The 12,291-nt window shown below is 39.8% G+C and overlaps 1 protein-coding gene across 1 annotated transcript; it reads left to right on the top strand.

Moving 5' to 3' along the window:
• Positions 1–4,625: 4,625 nt before the first annotated feature.
• On the top strand, positions 4,626–8,690 carry LOC311144408 (homeobox protein Hox-B9a-like; the record flags this gene model as incomplete). The annotated part of the gene is made up of 2 exons (XM_084180416.1): positions 4,626–5,139; positions 8,455–8,690. The coding sequence occupies 2 exons, from the start codon at positions 4,626–4,628 to the stop codon at positions 8,688–8,690; spliced, it is 750 nt and encodes a 249-aa protein (XP_084036542.1).
• Between the last annotated feature and the right edge of the window lie 3,601 nt (positions 8,691–12,291).

The raw sequence follows: 12,291 nt of genomic DNA, 5'->3' as shown, positions 1-12,291 counted from the left end.
AAAGTGCCTTCAGAAAGTATTCATACCCCTTGACATTTTGTTGTGTTACAGCCTGAATTCAAAATGGATGAAATAAAAAAAATGCTCCTGGATTGTACAATATTTGCACATTATTATTTTTTAAGAACATTCAGTGTTGTCTTGGTAAGCAACTCCAGTGTATATTTGACCTTGTGTTTTAGGTTATTGTCCTGCTGAAAGGTGAATTTGTCTCCCAGTGTCTGTTAGAAAGCAGACTGAACCAGGTTTTCCTATAGGATTTTTCCTGTGCTTAGCTCTATTCCGTTAATTTTTATCCTAAAAAACTCCCTAGTCTTTGCCAATGACAAGCATACTCATAACATGATGCAGCTACCACTGTGCTTGAAGAGTGGTACTCATCTCTGTTGGTGATGACTTTTACACATGAATGGCTGATACACTTTCTCTTTTTTGTTTTGATGATTTCATGTGAAAGAGTATAGACTTTTTGGACTGGTAAGAAGAGCAAGGCCCTTAGGTGTGTGTCTGTGAGTTGTGTGTTGTGTATGTGTGTTTGAGAGAGAGATCTGTCATCATGAAACCTAACAACTTAATTAACTTGGTCTGAAGGCGGATTCTTACATGTTCAATGGAAATTAATTTAAAACAGGTTAGGCCCTAACTGTCATTGCATTCTGCATTTCAGTTGGCAATGAAGCCTATTATCTACTTCCCCAGAGTTAGATGAACTCATGGATACTATTTTTGTGTCTCTGCATCCATTATGAAGGAAGTTAGAGGTAGTTTCACGAGCCAAAGCTAACTAGCGTTAGCGCAATGACTGAAAGTCTATGGTATCGAGTAGCATGCTAGCAGTTACCATAGACTTCCAGTCATTGCGCTATATCTACTAGCATGCTAGCAGTTACCATATACTTCCAGTCATTGTCCTAAAGTTAGTTAGCAATTGCGCTAACACTAGTTAGCAACTTTCTTCAAACTGCACACAGAGACATAAAAATGGTATCCATTAGTTAATCTGCCTCTGGGGAATTAGATAAAGGGCTTCGTTACCAAAATCCTGAAGTATCCCTTTAACGCTTATCCAGAGGGGCTCACAGAAAGATAAAAGAGTATAACACATATTCATGTCAGAACTGTCATTAACAGACATAGTGAGTTTGTATGCAGTCATGTCAAACTTTCAAACTTCCACATCTGTAATATTATTTCAGCAAGGTATTCACGAAAACATTACCCTTATTTAGACGCTAGCCGAAAAAGCTAAAGGTCAATGCATTTGCACTTCAGCTACAACTTCATGATACTGCTTTAGATACATATATATATTTTTTCATTATATTTTATCTGATCAGGATAGATAATGCAATCCATACAAATAGCATATGCTATATAGTATAGAGAGAGCAAGCATATGTGCTAACTATTGCCCACTTCCTTTACCATAGCATACTAACTATAGCCCTCACATATAATAATGTCTTGATTATTAATATCTTAAAGGCAAAGCACTTGTACTCAACATTCCACAGAAATGTAAGGCTGATTTATTGTGACTAGTTATTGCTGAAATGTGTAAGTTACTGTTTACTGCTTTAGGCTAGTAGCAACAATCACCGAAAGAACTGCAGACTGCATACTATTTAGCATATAGGCTAATATTAGCTGCATGCTATACTAATGCTGAAGCTTCTACTACTAACCTATATAGGCCTACTGCTGCTACTATTGGTCTACGTTTACATTTACATTTGAGTCATTTAGCAGACGCTCTTATCCAGAGCGACTTACAGTTAGTGAGTGCATACATAAATAAATTATAATAATAATAATAAACAACTATTACTACTACTACTTTCTTACACCGCACTGTTATATCAAATGCATTGTGTTATATTTAGTAAATAACCTATTATAGTTGTGTAGTCCCAAGTGCAAGCGTGCTAGTTGTAGTAAGAGCATCAGAACCTTTAAAATCAAGCATTTACTGTCAACAAAGGAGGACAGCAATAGATTAGACCTACTTGGAGATGGTGGAGGAAACATAATCATAGTTGACATGAGTTTCCTAATATCCTAATCACTCATGGAATTAGACTAAGACCACTATATATTAGTGGTATTTACTAACTAATATTATTCACATAAGACAGGAGAGCAGAAAACGTGTATGACTTATAGCTGGAAATATCCAGTTTAGTCCTACATCGAAAAGATACCCCCATATTTAGTGTTATTTGAGCGTTGGAAAACACACCAATACCCCTTCCCTCTTTTTTTGCGGACAAGTGAAGCTACATAGCATATAAAGGCATATAGCCAAAGTTAATTAACAACATTTAGGAGAAAACGGTTCTGGATAGAACCAAAAATGGTTCTATGCTTGCTTCATGTATGGCACCCTTTAAGGTTCTATATATAACCGAAATTGGTTCCATATAGAGCTCTATATGGAATGGAACCCCAGGATTCTATATGGAACCCATTTTGGTCCAGTGAAGAAGAACACCTGGGGTTCTGATCAAAGAACCCTACAAAAGGGTTCTATATAGAAGCTTTAAGGGTGAAGCAAGCAATATAACTATTTTTGGTTCTATCCAGAACCTTTTTCCTATGAGTGTAGGCTACTCACAAAACGTAATGTATTAGCTCTCTTGTGTAGAAATCCACTTAAGAGACTTTATGACTGTCTTTAAACTGTTATAAAGCACATTAGCATAATCATAAGCTATAATTTAATTTTGCACGTCACTAGTGTTGCCCATAGCTTTGGAGAGGCGATACATATTTTGTTTTAAGTTGATTTAACCATTTTGTGTTATCAAACCCTTATTATTGTAACTTTTAGGCCTATCTGCTTACCAATGATTACATTTTGTAACGATTTCGTTATTTCTAAATTTGCCATGTTAAATTGTATTTGCCAATTGTATTTCTTAAAATAAATTAAGAATAGTCTGAGTCTAATTTGTGTACATTTTTATGCTCGATGTATTATAGTCTACTACAATAGTCTACAACATTTAATTAAACGTTGCTCTTGACATTTAAAAAAAACATTTCTTGCGGTTTGCAGATAATGTTTTCAATGTTTACTACTCCAATGTATCTAATTAAGTTGTTGGCACTTTGCACAGCGGGTATTGGGTGGAGTTCGTTAAATTATCACTGCAACATTCAAGCCAGTGGAAGGCTACACGCAATGTTATGTAATGAAAAACATTCAAATCACCTTACAGATGAATCTCAACTACCGAATTCCCTTTGCATGCAATAGGTTGTTATCGTGTTTTGGAGTTAGCCTATATTTTTAACATAACAGCTGCTAGGCCTATTTAGTGCTCAATAACTCTGCAGATATATTCGAGTGCAAACACAAGGCAAAGTTTTATCAGCCGTAGGTAATTCCTATATTGCTGTTCTTTTTGCACTTGATAGAAGTTGTTCTGAAGCTGAAATGCATTAGTTGCTATCACGGGAGCCAGTGGAAGGCAGAGAGAGCAGTGAAGGCCGAGGCCAAAGCTTTGACCCGCTTGAATGTGACAAGTCATGCACAATACGTGGAAAGCCGCCAGAAATAAATATTAACTGTCTCCAACCCGTTAACTTACGAGTCTTCTTCGCTTTCCCCTGTATCAATAAAATGGTTATCTTCCTCAGGGTTTTAGAATATCCTGGTGTAGTCTCATTTCTGCCTTGTTTACTTTTTGTGTCTGAGTGTGAAGTGAGCGTTTATGTCAGTGGCAGGAATGCTACAGCAGAGTCGTTTACGGTCCCCGCCACAGGCAATATATCAGGTCTATAAAAATCAAAGCTGCCTGATGTAGTATTTTATTATAGTATTAAACGACCAAAAAAGTTCAAGTAGTTTCTTCCATAAAGACAGAGGATTGCCACGCATAGTGTTTAATGCGCTCGTTAAGAAAAATTACTGTTAATCTTCCAATAAAGCATGAACATAGACATTTCCTACACCAGAGGAAACTCAGACGCAAGTTTAAAGAAAACAAACTAATAAAGGTCTAAAACCTGAAGATTTGAAACATAAAACGTTATTCTTGATAGACATCCAGAGATGAACGTGATAGAGAAATAATGGATCCTTAATAGTATTCTGATGTTAGTTTGATTCTGATGATGTATTGGGCCACGGATACGTAATATATTGGATAAGGCGTATTGTATTCAATGGCCATGTTCCATGAGACGCATACATGTATCAGTTTGATAAAGAAAACAATGTGGTCGCTTATTTGTCGTCCATCGTTTCCAATATGCATGTATAATGTCCTTGGGATGCATAATTTAACTGGATATTTCTACGACAGCCTATAGATACCCACATATATATGGATGCACTCCCATTTTGCATATTGCATAAACAATACAATTTATTTAGAGAGGAAAATATGTACAGTGCTAGGAGAGGTGCAGCCCCTTGGCGGATTGATTTATGCCCCATTGACGCTTTATCAGGCTCGTGAAAAAAGTCTGACCAATCATTTCGCTCCGAGCGCACAGCCCCAGCAACCCAGCTCTACTTTGTTCGTGCGCTAGTTGAAGGGGATTCGCGTTTTTAAAAAAACGACTTCTGTCCTACATGTTTTCAATTCAATGAACCGTGTTTTGTATAATGTCCGAGAATGTCAATTTCTGGATCTCTGAGCAACTATTATGTGGACTCTATAATAAGTCACGAGAGCGAAGATCCGACTTCAGCCAGGTTTTCCAATGTACAGTATTCCAACTCCAGGCAACCGAGGGGACATGGCGAGCATCCCGAATTCCCCTCTTGTAGCTTCCAGCCTAAACCTCCAGTTTTTAGCTCGTCCTGGAGCCCTTTCAGCCCCCATGCCTCCAATGGCTTACCAGCGGTTTACCATCCATACATCCCGACTCAGCCCGTGCCTTCCACGGACACCCGATACATACGCACTTGGCTCGACTGCACCCCGCGCTCCGAGTCCCTCCCCGGGCAGGGGCAGGTCAAGATGGAGCCGCTACTGGGACACCTCGGGGAACCCCCCAAAATCGGTGGACACGAGTACATTTTGGAATCTTCTTCGGCAAGAGAGATGAATTCCAGCCAGGGCTCCGGATTCGAGGACAATAAGGATATTTGTGAAGGTAGCGAAGACAAAGAAGGGCCAGATCAAAGTAAGTTATAAAACGAGGAAGTGAACAGTCTATAAAGCTTTTAATGCTGTCATAAAACAGGAACAAAGAGATTGGCGAGCCATAGAGGATCACTACCAAATCTAGTCCCGTAGTGTGCATCTAACTTACTATGTATGTTTACGTTAGAATTATGATCATACATTTATACATACATCATGTCAAGGTATGGATGGTATTCTGTTTTGGAGTAGTGCGACATTTCACGTGCGCGGTTTTCTGCGCTGTCCTGCCTTAGTTTTGGGGACCAACTGGTAGTGAATATAATTTTACTGCAGCCCTTTTAACTCTGAGTTGCGGAAGTTTTGCCACACAGTCTCTGAGAGCAGGTTATCTGCGCTCAATTGCACTTTAGTGCAGTTCATTTTGTCAGCAGCTTGTTTTAATCCAGTAATAACTGAACAACACCTCAAGAAAAACGTCCCTCTATTAAACTATGTGCCAAGAGCCTCTCCAATGCAAAATGAGGGTATACCAGGGCAAGGCCCTCTTAACTCTAGTCAATATTTTAGTGTAAATATCCTCTCTAAGGGAAAACGTGCCTTTGTTTTATTCACCTCTGATGACAGTAGTATGTATAGACGTTTAATGTCGTTTAGAAGGTGGAGTGTGGGGGGATTGGGCTATATGTTAGTTTTTGCAAGAATTATTATTTTGGCAAAGAAACCGCATTGACGACATTTTCTGGAAAGAAAGTTTTATTGATGCCTTTAGACTGTTGAGTGGGCAAGACTCTCTCTTTAACACCACAAAATAAATCTGAAACATTTTCCAAGTGAGACTCACAGTTTTTTTTTTTTACAAGCAGACTCATCTGTTGAGCTATATGACATTATGTGGAGGATGTTGGTCACCGCGCTCTCAGTTGACTCGCTGTTCTAGCAATGCCTATGGTTGCCTTGACAGAATAAAATGAATTTTCTCTCCTTTACCAACACTGCCTCATAAGATCAGGCTGGCTATTAATCAGGCCTGGAGCCGAGCCGCAGTGGAAACCTATTTATGTGTGCTACTCCGCACAGCGCAGTCTTGTTGAAATAGGCTGTGCGTGCTCGCCCGGTAACGTTTTGGTGCGCCTGGAAACTGAGAGATATACCATAAATGTAGGATATCTGAGGCCTAACCTAAATTGGATGGGTCACGGTTCTGACAGATGGTCATTTTCGATTAGCATGGACTGACGGTGGAGACGAACATTGATTTTAATCCACAAAATGGGTTCACACAAACGTGAACTCTCTAATGGATGGTGCGCAACATAATTCCCCTTTGTGTTGCCTTGGGCGGCATTCCAGCATAAACTACGGGAAAGGCAATGAAGTTGGGAATTACACGTCCCTCTTTGTGTTAGCAGCGGCTCGTGAGTAAAAAAAAGTTATTGCCCCAGAAGTTTATGAAGTTATAAGACCAGCCAACATCACTATTAATTCTCGTATGTTGGCTCCCTGGGACAGTTGGGGCAAAAAAATATAAAATACGATGCAATCTTAATGTAGAGAAATGCAATAACGAAGCTCTCTAGGCATATATGAAAGGTCAATTTCTCAGACTATTAAGGTGAAATTGCAAAGAGACATGATGGTATTATAACGGTCTGTAGCCATTATGTGTTTCCATCCCAATCCCAACAGTGGATGGACCCCCCCCCCCCCCCCCCCCCCCCCCCCACCGTTCATCCAACGACAATACCCTCTTAAACGTGCATTGTTGCAGATCATGTCTCAGAGCTGTCTCATAAGTATTTAGATGGCACACCTCTATCTCCGACGTGTCCGCCGGCAACGGATAGCTTTACAGGGTTATCAATCAAACCCGAGGGGTTCTTTCCTTTCATGATAAAAATAGGATTGCGTCATAAGATTTAGGATATTGGAGACAGTTGATGTGGTATTAAAGTGCGTGTCTAGGGGGATGGGCCGATTGGATTTCTCTACATTGGTTACATGTATGTAGCCTAAGAGAAATGGCCATGGGCTTCAATGAGCCCAGATTTTTTCATCTGTAGAAATGCCCGGATCCATTGGCCAAAGCTATAACCCTTCGCATATCCGTACGCGTTATGGGATAGCACTGGATGGTTTGTCATGCAGTGACAGGAAAAGCCCTGACTTTGCAAGGGATGAATGACACTGGGTGATTATGTACTTGGGGAATGCGAAGCACCACTTTGCGTGTCACAAAGCCCACTTCTACCTCCAGGGCCCCGGAACAGGTATTTGTGTCCACTTGCAGATGCAATCGATCCAATGCCATGCCTGGGAGATTTATATCCCCACGGCCTTTTGAGTAATCACGGTATTCTCAGTTTGAGCTTTTTAAGGCCATTTGAATGCCATGGTAGCCCAACATGCAGGCTGTACACAGATGTTATACCAAAAGCAACTGTGAGGAAATGTAGATGGGCCTACATGAAAATACATAGCATGCATTCCCGAGAAAGCCACCCGAGAGGAGAGGCGTCTCCACGGAGACAACAATAAATATTTCCCCTGAAACATTTCCCATAAAAAGGAGATAATCCACTTTCCAAAGCAACCGCAATTCAGGGGGACTGCATTTTTCTTTGGGTTAGCCTCTGTTGCTCACTATAGCTCTGTCATAGTTCGAATGCTTTTGGCTCTGTTGGGGGAGGATAGCTTCTCCTCATAACCATGCTGCGCTTTCTTCACTAATTGCATTCGGCTGAGGCCTGCTAACCAAGCTGAAGGGTGGAGTGCATTGCCATGATTGGAGGTTCTGACAAAAAAAGAACGGGAGAACGAGAATCATAGTTTACGAGATAACAACACATCCAAGTGTTTCACCCATTTAGAGTGCACTTCTCACAAACTGGTGGATTTTCAAGGTCTTGTGGGGGGAACAACACGAGTACCTTTTCCATTCTCTCTGTCTAGCTTGTGTTTCCTATTTATGATATTGTTATGGCAATATCAAAAGACACCTTGTGGTCCAGGAAGTACTTTGATGGTAAACATGTACAGTGAAGGAACTGCCTGTCCTCTAAACCCATTTACAAGACCCACCAAGGTCACCTTCGGCCTGAGGGGAGGTGAGGGACTACTTTCCTCTCTCCTGTACTCCATTACATTACCAAAACACTGTTCCATTTGGAGCAATATGAGCCTTGGCTTTTGATATCACTTTAACTCAATTATGTAACGCATGGGCATGGAAATCTTGTTATTACGCAAGCATGTTTGTATTTAGTTACGTTATGAGACTTGCTAGTCTAGGGCCTATTCTTGTCTGTGTTTGTTTGCCATTTACTAAAGGTGTCTGTCTGACTTTCCCTTGTAGATGACCCCTCTGCCAACTGGTTGCATGCCCGGTCTTCCCGGAAGAAGCGGTGCCCTTACACGAAATACCAAACCCTCGAGCTCGAGAAAGAGTTCCTCTTCAACATGTACCTCACCCGGGACAGAAGGCACGAGGTAGCGCGCTCACTGAACTTGACGGAGAGACAAGTCAAAATATGGTTCCAAAACCGACGGATGAAAATGAAGAAAATGAATAAGGACCAACCCAAGGATTAAGAAAAAAGGGGAGTGCCATTAAATACACCACCATCACAAAGAGTCTGCTTTCTCGTGACTTTTTCCTCAAATAGGCATACATGGACGGTAATGGGTAAAGTGGGGGTGCAGGAATCTTGTGTTTATTATTTTCCACATCGAAGTGAAGCGCAGACCAATAGAGAAAACCCTTCTGGTCCTTTGTAGCTCAGTTGGTAGAGCATGGTGATTGTGACGCCAGGGTAGTGGGTTTGTTTCCCGGGACCACCCGTACATAAATTGTATGCACGCATGACTGTAAGTCGCTTTGGATAAAAGCGTCTGCTAAATGGCATCTATTATATTGTACAGGTGGATTCACGCGGCTCTTTCTCATGCACTTACTTTATCACTTATTTATTGCTTTACTCGTGACACCAAGGCTTCACCAGGAGAGGCATGGAGGTGCTGAAACGTCGGTTTCATGTGGTCATTAATACATAAGAGAAACGGTTGTAGTTAAAGGGACATTTATGCATTTATTCTTATCTTTTTGTTTTCTCGCTCCATTCCTCTGTTCAACTCCATAGATGCGCCGTACGTAATGATGGTGCTAGGCCTATAACTGATCTTTCACGAGAAATACATTATTTTATTATCCGAGCAGCAGTTTCCCAACTCAGTTGCCCAATTATGTTATTTTGTAAATCGATGAATAACCTAGTTTAAAGGGGTTGGCCTATTATTAATATTAGTGTATTATTTATAATTCTTTGTAACGTCACATCACCAGAGCCCCTTTGACTGGTTCGTATTTACCAAAATATCAGGGTTCCACGTATTTGTTGTAATCCTTTTAAATACTAACTCAATCTACATGTGCATCATTTAACCTTTTTAATTTTTTTTTTTTTTTTACATTTTAGTCATTTTAGCAGATGCTCTTATCCAGAGCGACTTACAGTTAGTGAGTGCATACATTTTCATACCTTCAAGTTCCTTGTGCGTAAAGGTGCGTAAAAGCCTAATAATGGTTTCATATGGAAAGGTCTATGGCATGGCTCTCCAACCCTGTTCCTGGAGAGCTACTCTCCTGTAGGTTTTCACTCCAACCCCAGTTGTAATTAACCTGATTCAGTGAATCAACCAGCTAAATATTAGAATCAGGTACGCTAGATTAGGGTTGGAGTGAAAAGCTACAGGACAGTAGCTCTCCAGGAACAGGGTTGGAGAACCCTAGTTTATGGAGTATATATCCTTTAACATTTCCTTGCGGCGAATGTTACTATTTCGTCGTGTAATTGCTAAAAACATAACTTAAAGAGTTTAAGCCGCTACTGAGAGGAAATATTTTAGAGTACTTGATGTGGAAATTAATCAGGAATACGTGTTTTGGGTAGATAGCGCGACATGGTATATTTCATTGAAGCATTATATGCAACATGTTAGTTCACGTTCAAGATGGAACCTTGTTTGCGACTGGGATTAAGCCTAGTTTTATATAGTTTGGTCTGCCAAATAAGGTCAGTAGACCCATTGGCCTGTAGCCTACTTGCTTTCAACTAATGACTGTGCATTCTAACAGTGGAACGTTTTTTAAAATGTACGTGGAAATAAAAGGGCCTACAATAACCCGCCCTTTTACACTCTCTCATTTTGATATATGCCATAAAAAGATTTACTCCTATGCGCTTAGATACAGGATATAACATCTGTCGAATAAAAACAAGCCTACATTGTCTAAGACTAAAAATGTTTACATTGTTAGCGCATGCTTAATATCATAATGAAATGTAATTTATTTCTTTATGTTTGTGTGTTTTGGAAATTAAATCTATCTGAAGAAAATGCGCCATGCTATAGCAGTTTTTGGATGGTAACATTTCTAATTGATTGTAAATAGGCCTAGGTGAATAACCTCGATTGTTTTTATTGGAATGAGTTGCATATGTTCAGAATTGGTGTTTTGGGAAATGACATCAGAGTTGAATGAGCAGACGTCGTTTTTCCAGTTTTAGATATTGTTTACATGTTCTTGTCCAGAAAGTATTGAGCGTTAACTGATTTAACCGTGTTGTCAATACAATAAGGAATTATGTACTTATTTGGTGTATATGTATTTTTGTTTGTTTGTGGGAGTACTTACAAACATCCTGGGAAACACTTATGATGAAATTTCAGTGAGATATGAAATGGGTGGCGTTTCTGGAGTCGCGCGCATGGCTGTTCTTCATTCTGAAGATAGAGGAGCATGAGATGCCATTGTCTCTCCAAGCGCTCAAGCCACGCATATCCACCGCAGCTTTCATTATAGAGCCCTTCAGGTCATCTCAGTTGGACTCTTCGTTTTTAATAACAACAACGCTGTAAGGACCGACTCCAGAAACTACTAACCCCCTCTCAGTCTTTATTTTATATCACATTAATCTCTTGTGTCCCTTATGTAAATTGTATTCAGTTATGTGTTGTTTATCTGTGCGATAGCACTGCTGATGCTGGATTCGTATTAAAAAATAGTTTACATTAGAACAATGTCTCGGCACTTTTTACTGCTATTGATAACTTAATGGAATTGATATGAGATTAAAATAAAATAAAGCAATTGTATTTATGATAGCGTAATAGGGCGCATATGCGCCTTCTCTGCATGTGAGTGAGAACAAAACAAGTTTGAGCCTTTTTATATTTCCAATTTCATTTCATCTTTTAGGAGGAGCATGTGTTCAAAATATGTGTCGTGCGCCGGAGCATTTGTCTTGAATTGTACTTGAAGGAAAGGAGTCAATTTGGCCAAGTATGCACATGTTTCCCTGAAGAAGATAGCCTAGACCCTAACATTCAATAAGATGACTCTATGGCAATGTTTATCTTGAGGTTTTCCTTTCATACGTTTATGACAATATATGTGTTGGTTATGTGTATTTAAAATGTCCCACTCTGGCTAGAACCCGAGAAGGGGTTAGAGAAGGACGTGGAATGAAACCAATCTGCTGCGCTGTACAGTGCGTGAAAAATACTATTCATGAGGCATGTGGCACATGACTAGTGAGGTAAGTAATGATTCTAAGGCCCATGTTAACTTTTTTTCCAAAGATGAACGCAAAGAAAACTGTTTGATTTTTTAATGCGTCTTTCCAAAAATGGCAAACCCAGCAAATGCCCAACCCTTTTCATAATGATTCCATATATTATATTTAACTAAAAAGCAGTCTATTCATAAACTTGGATTAAATAGTTATATAGATGTGTTGCGCGTATTTTGGTACAATGTGGTGCATATTTTGGTACAATGTGGTACATGATGGTACAATTCATACCCTATATCCTTCTGTAACATCCCATAATAAACTATTATGCTAATGTTTCATAGATGTATTTTTCAGAAATTGAAAATAACAACATGAGCGTGGAACTCTGGAGACTGAATATTGGCTACATGAGGTTGAATGCACAATAATATTGTTGGGTGTTATTCTCTGACTCCCTGCAGCCTGTAGTAATTAAAATATATCTTATTTCTTGAAGTTCGGGCCAACCAGAACTACTGGCTTGCAGATGTGCAACTGAGACATGGACGTTTTTTGCGTCGCCAAGCATATGGGAATTAAAGGCCTATTTCTATTTAAGTAGGCTAGGGAGTCAG

This window comes from Coregonus lavaretus (assembly GCF_964263955.1).
Source record: "Coregonus lavaretus genome assembly, chromosome: 2".
Classification (NCBI taxonomy): domain Eukaryota; kingdom Metazoa; phylum Chordata; class Actinopteri; order Salmoniformes; family Salmonidae; genus Coregonus; species Coregonus lavaretus.
Note: the sequence above shows the minus strand (reverse complement) of the source record. Positions and strands in the feature narration are given on the sequence as shown.